General features: G+C 47.4%; 1 protein-coding gene across 1 annotated transcript; it reads left to right on the top strand.

Annotated features, from left to right (window-relative positions):
* The first annotated feature begins 275 nt into the window (after nt 1-275).
* LOC123055110 (phosphatidylinositol 4-phosphate 5-kinase 9) lies at nt 276-5,652 on the top strand. The gene is made up of 9 exons (XM_044479041.1): nt 276-915; nt 1,425-2,809; nt 3,257-3,424; nt 3,723-3,888; nt 4,149-4,259; nt 4,403-4,590; nt 4,675-4,835; nt 4,931-5,102; nt 5,201-5,652. The coding sequence occupies exons 2-9, from the start codon at nt 1,572-1,574 to the stop codon at nt 5,478-5,480; spliced, it is 2,484 nt and encodes an 827-aa protein (XP_044334976.1). The 5' UTR covers nt 276-915; nt 1,425-1,571; the 3' UTR covers nt 5,481-5,652.
* Nucleotides 5,653-6,774: the final 1,122 nt, after the last annotated feature.

The raw sequence follows: 6,774 nt of genomic DNA, 5'->3' as shown, positions 1-6,774 counted from the left end.
GACACGGATCTGTAGGCAATCCTCGATTCCCTTTAGTCGGAGGCGGAGCACGCTGGGGCCGTCAACGAGATGCTCACGCATATGGATGAGGAGCCCTCCTACGCGCCCATATACCTGACGTCCGGCTCAAAAGTTCGACAACGAAGCGTAGTGGCTAGCGTGATGTGTAGTACGTAAAATTTCATCCATAGTTCATACAGAAAGTACAATGTTTGAGGGGTCGGATTCGGTGTCCTCGGCTCTAGACTCTCTTGGTCAGTGTGTGAAAGAAATGTGCAGAGGTGTATAGCCACATCCACACCAGACGTGATGAAAGAGGGGAGAGAGACAAGAGGGTGGCCCTGGCCCTGGCGGTCACATGGCGCCACGTGGAAGTGAGCCCCTCTGCTCTGCATTTTTTTTTGTTTCTTGTTTTTTGCCATGTGCAGATGGATCGAGCAGTTGTTGCTTTAATAATATCTCCCTCCCTCCCTTGAAAAAATTAAGTGTTTCAGTTGAAACAAAGGTAGCTTAATATATACTGTAAGTAGTAAATTGATAACAAGAAAGGATGTAGTTGGAGCTAGGGAATTATTTGTCTTGTCACGCTCGTTGGCCATCAACCTGAGCTGAGCTGCTTACTTTCCTTGCTCTGCTAGCTATATCACAAGAAGAGAGAGCAGAGCCAGAGCCTCTTCTTCTTCTTCTTCTTCTTCTTCGAGTTGGTGGTGGCGGCGGCAGCGCATCTCATCTGCTCGAAGGAAGGAAGGAAGCAAGTAGGCTCAACTCATACTCACCCACTCATTCATCATTGGCCTATCCTACATACCACCGCATATATAAGAGCAGAGCAGAGCAGAGGAGGAAGCAAGGAAGAAGGCGACCTCCCTCGCCGGCGGCGCCTCCTCCGCCGTACCTGTATGTATGTACTCCTAGGTACGTTTCCTCTTGATTCCCCTTGTTCAAATTTTCACCTGTCCCTGTCGGATGGGATGGTGTTTTTCTTCTATTGAAAGAGAGAGATCCCTTGCTTTTCTTTCTTTCTTTCACTTGCAACAAACAATGCTCATTCTTGATTCACTCATGCATACATCTCTCTCTCTCTTTCATCTTCATGCTGCACAGGACAGCACCCATGGTTGTGCTACCAACCTTCTGCTCGGCTCAATCAGTGTTATTTTTGTTTCTTTGAATAGAATCAAATATGTTCACAACCACCACCCTGACACAGCTTATGCCACTCTACCTAGCTGCTATTCCCTCTTTATTTTATCCACATCACCCTGACAGGCTGCTCTGTCTTTCTTCTCTTCTCTTCTCTTCTCTTGTATGCAAACTGCTCGCTCATGTATCCTCTGCTGCTCCTGTTTCAGTTCTAGTGCTCATTCTTGACTTGATTCATCTATATAACTCTCTGGATGTCTTTCATATTTATTTATGTACAGGAAAGGGGACATGAAAGCTACCTAGGCTAGGCACCACTAGTATGCAAGTATGACAGATTGACAGCAACCACCTTGACCTTGAGGCAACAGCAAACCCACCCCAACGCTGCAGCTGCTGCTTCTGCTTCCACAACAAAATTCAGCAGCATGGCAGCCCCTGCTGCCAGCAACCACCACCTTCAGGCAACAACAGCACACCCATCCCAGTCCCACCAAAACCAACCCAACTTCAGAGCAAACTCAGCAACAACAGCAGCAGGCCTCAGGGTCAGAGACATCACGCTACCCAATGGCGACGTCTACTCCGGCACCCTATCATCATCACAGCAAGTGCCCGAGGGCACGGGCCAGTACGTCTGGGCCGGCGGCAGCTGCTGCGTGTACGAGGGCGGCTGGAGGAGGGGGACGAGGCACGGCCATGGCAGGACCCTCTGGCCCTCCGGGGCCGTCTACGAGGGCGAGTACTCCGCCGGGTTCGTGGACGGCGAGGGGACCTACCTCGCCGGCCCCTGCACCAGCTCCTCTTCATCATCATCATCCTACAAGGGGCAGTGGAAGCTGGACCGCAAGCACGGCCACGGGCTCCAGACATACCCCAACGGGGACACATTCGATGGCTCCTGGGTGCAGGGTCAGATGGAGGGCCATGGCAGGTACACTTGGGCCAACGGCAACAGCTACGTCGGCACCATGAGGAACGGCACCATGTTCGGCAAGGGGGTGCTCACATGGAGCGCCACCGGGGACTCGTTTCAGGGGAACTGGCTCGACGGCGCGATGCACGGGTACGGGCTCTACACCTGGGAGGACGGCGGGTGCTACCTCGGGACGTGGACCAGGGGGTTCAAGGATGGAAAAGGCACATTCTATCCTAAGAATTGCAGAGTTCCCGCGGCCCACCAGCTCTACATCAACGATCTGAGGAGCAGGGGCGTGCTACCCGACATCTCAAAAAATGTCCTTCAGCAGCAGCGGTCCTCTTCCTCCTTCGACACGAATCAAGAGCCTGCTGGACCACCAGGTCCAAAGTTGTCCTTGAGAAACCTGAGCTTCGAGCGGCCTCCAACAAAGAAGCCGTCTCTGCAAAGGCGCTGGAGTATCGGAGTGGCCATCAAGATCATCGGTAACGAGTCAAGTTCTGAAACACAAAAACAAGGCTGTGATGAAGACATTGCTGGTTGTTCTAGCCTCCCGATACTGGAAAGGGAGTACGCGCAGGGCGTTCTGATCAGCGAGGTCGTGTTGAACAAGAGCTGCCTGGACTCGTCCAAGAAACTGAGTCGGCGACAGAGCAGGGCGGCCAAGGATGTCAAAAGGCCCGGGGAGATGATCATCAAAGGGCACAGGAGCTATGATCTGATGCTCTGCCTGCAGCTTGGAATCAGGTAATAATGCATATATATTTCAAGGCATCTGCGTAATCTGAATTTTCAACAGCCAAACTCCTTCTCTGCATTGTTAGTTCTGGTTGTCCCATTGTACTTTTTATATGGAATGTTTTGATATCAGTGCATATATTGTCCATTGCCTTTAACCCATATGCGGAACAGAGGATTGTGACATACATAGAGCAAGTTGCCAGCATACCATACCCTAGAGCATCAAACTTGTTCATCTACTTTCATTGACCAAAGTATCTCTGAATTTTCCAAGTCATGGAAAGATCGCTGCTTTTCATGCCCTGAAGTTTAAGGTGCCACTATGCTATAGATAGAAACTGGCAGCAAATTGTTCCTTTTTCCTTTTACCAACATAAGGGTGTCTTGTTGAATACCAAACTTATTTGTTTTCTCGTGGTCAGTAAAAGTTCGTTATGTGATTATACTACTCAGGTACACGGTTGGAAAGATTACACCGATTCAGAGGCGTGAAGTGCAAGCCTCTGATTTCGGCCCCAAGGCCAGCTTCTGGATGAACTTCCCCACAAAAGGAACACGGCTTACTCCTGCACACCGTGCTGTCGATTTTAAGTGGAAGGACTACTGTCCAGTGGTCTTCAGGTTTGTTGTGCTTCTAAACCAGTTTTACTTTAAGAGGAGTATACATATTGGTCCAACCAAGTATGCAATCTCCTGTTGATACGTAGCATGACAAGGAAGAATAGAAATATAATTTTATCCTGAAGTAACTTGGAAAGTTCAACAGCTTAGGTATATTATGCTGCTGAGTCTCTCTGAACCTTCTTCTATGATAGTATTGATTGCTTATGAACTCTAAATCTGTTCCCTGTTTAGGACTTTAGGTAAGGGTAATAATAACTTTAGGTAAGGCTAATTTCTTGTCAGCATTTAATTACAGAAATTTGAGGGAGATGTTCAAGCTTGATACAGCCGATTACATGATTTCCATTTCTGGAAGTGACGCACTTAGGGAGCTGTCTTCTCCTGGAAAGAGTGGAAGTATGTTTTTCTTATCGCAAGATGACCGCTTCATGATCAAGACTCTTCGGAAATCAGAAGTGCAGGTTTCTGCTGTTTCTACTCAATGATTTTGTGATAAGCAGTGTAACTATTCATGCTAACTGACAATATATGTTGGTAACTCTATAGTCTGGTAAACTGACATAGACCAGGCACTTTATAAAAACAAGATGTCTTCAATTATCTGGTGATTCCTTATCTGGCCTAACATTAAGAACATGCTGTCATATTGAATCAAAGCTGTCCTTAAGTTCATCTGTTTATGTGCAACTTTGGTTTTTCCTGACATGATATTTTTTTGCAGGTTCTTTTGCGTATGCTTCGAGACTATTACCGCCATGTCCATACTTATGATAACACGCTCGTGACTAAGTTTTTTGGCCTCCACCGGGTGAAACCTTCCAGCGGGCAAAAGGTAATGACAGTAAACTGTTGTTGCTCAATTAAATGTTACAGATATTGTGAAAAGCATCAGCCATAAAAAGGATTTCGTTGCCATATCTGATAATTCTATTTTGGTTGATATTTAACTGCTGGTTTTATTGTTTGTATCCGCAGTTCAGATTTGTAGTGATGGGCAACATGTTCTGCACAGAACTTAGAATCCATCAAAGATTCGATTTGAAAGGTTCATCCTTAGGCAGATCTACTGACAAAGTTAAAATCGACGAGAACACGACGCTGAAAGACTTGGATCTGAACTATTCATTTTATCTTGAACCTTCTTGGCGGGATGCTTTGCTTAAGTAAGCATGTTCTCCCCCTAAAGCAGCTTATCCTCATGACCAGTTCTCCGTGTAACACCCATGTTCTGTTCTTGTTATGTGTAGGCAGATTGAGATCGACAGCGAATTTCTGAAGAATCAGGGCATAATGGACTACAGCTTGCTTCTTGGTTTCCATTACCGGGCTCGCCAAAGCCTTCTAAGAGGGGGGTCGTTGCCTGAAAGCATTTTGCAAGATAACAAACTAGCCGTTCTTTCGGAACAAGGTAAGCATGAAACTGTGTCTCCATACCTCTGAGTAAGTTATCCAATTAACCCATTTGCAATGACAAATTTTTGCCTGGTGACGACGGTAATGCAGATGCCATGGAGGATGATTCCGCCTATAACTACCGTGAAGGGCTGGTTTTGGTGCAGCGAGGCAGCAACCAAGATGGTAAAGTCGCTGTCGGCCCTCACATAAGGGGGAGCCGCCTGCGGTCGTCGTCTGCTTGTTATGAGGAAGTGGATCTCCTGCTTCCAGGCACAGCAAGGTTCATCAATCAATTTCTGTTACTGTTGGTCAATCCTCATTTGCTTCCAATGCTAATGCAAGATCTGAGATAACTGAATTTGTTGTCAAACTGGACAGGCTTCAGATCCAACTAGGAGTGAACATGCCGGCGAGAGCGGAGAAAGAAGAGAAACAGGAAGATGGAGGCAAATCGCTCTGTCAGGTGTACGATGTGGTGCTCTACATAGGGATCATCGACATCCTGCAGGAGTACAGCATGAGGAAGAAGGTCGAGCACGCCTACAAGTCCGTCAAGTACAACCCCTTGTCGATATCCGTCGTCGAGCCCCGGTCCTACTCGGAGCGCTTCCTCAACTTCATCCACACCGTCTTCCCGGAAAACGCACCAAACCAATAATTCATTCATCTTTCCTTCGTCTCCCCAGCAGGAAAAAATGTAACAAAAAGATCCAAGGAAATGTGCTCTGCTTGCTATATTGCTGTTCATATGTGTGGGTTGAGATGGTTGGAAGCGAAAGCAGTGTGTGTATTTTGTCAAAAAGCAGCATTGACAAAACTAGTCATCAGCAGTGAGTGCTCCATTATGCATGGATGTGGTTTGGGTTTTCTGCCATATTGAGATGACCAACCACCCCACTATACTACTACACATCACATATAGATATGACACATGTCTGTTACCCAAACCCATCCATACATCTGTCATCTGCTATTGGCTTATCTACTGGCTCTTTTTTGTTGTGAACAGGAGCTTAGCTAGTGGTGTTAATTAGGTGAGATGATGACATGAACCGATGATTGATATCTCATAACAATCGTGTCAAATGCCAATGGAAGTGACCACTCGCCGACTCGCCTATAAATTGCATCGATGTCTCAAGCCGATCACAACACCAAAACATAGTCACAATGGCCACCACCAGCAAGCAGGCTCTAGCTCTCGCTGCTCTCCTGATCCTGCTCACTGGCACCCACCTCATTGCAGCCGCAAGAGCCCCGGTCGCAGTAACCGGCATTGGCGTTGGAGGAGGTGGTGGCGGTGGAGGAGAAGGTGGTGGAAGCGCCGGTCACGGTTATGGCTACGGTTCAGGCTATGGAGCTGGTCATGGCTATAGCGGCAACATTGGTGGCAGTGGCGGCGGTGGCCGTCGGGGTGGCGGTGGTGGAGGTAAGGGGCGCGCCGCGCAGAATCAGGCCGGCCGCGTGAACCCCCCGCCTCCAGCTCCTGTGTCCGACTTGTTGGAAATATGCCCTAGAGGCAATAATAAAGTGGTTATTATCATATTTCCTTGTTCATGATAATTATCTATTGTTCATGCTATAATTGTGTTATCCGGAAATCGTAATACATGTGTGAATACATAGACCACAACATGTCCCTAGTGAGCCTCTAGTTGACTAGCTCGTTGATCAATAGATGGTTACGGTTTCCTGACCATGGACATTGGATGTCGTTGATAACGGGATCACATCATTAAGAGAATGATGTGATGGACAAGACCCAATCCTGAGCATAGCACAAGATCGTTTAGTTCGTTTGCTAAAGCTTTTCTAATGTCAAGTATCATTTCCTTAGACCATGAGATTGTGCAACTCCCGGATACCGTAGGAATGCTTTGGGTGTGCCAAACGTCACAACGTAACTGGGTGGCTATAAAGGTACACTACAGGTATCTCCGAAAGTGTCTGTT

Source organism: Triticum aestivum, chromosome 2D, assembly GCF_018294505.1.
Source record: "Triticum aestivum cultivar Chinese Spring chromosome 2D, IWGSC CS RefSeq v2.1, whole genome shotgun sequence".
Taxonomy (NCBI): domain Eukaryota; kingdom Viridiplantae; phylum Streptophyta; class Magnoliopsida; order Poales; family Poaceae; genus Triticum; species Triticum aestivum.
Note: the sequence above shows the minus strand (reverse complement) of the source record. Positions and strands in the feature narration are given on the sequence as shown.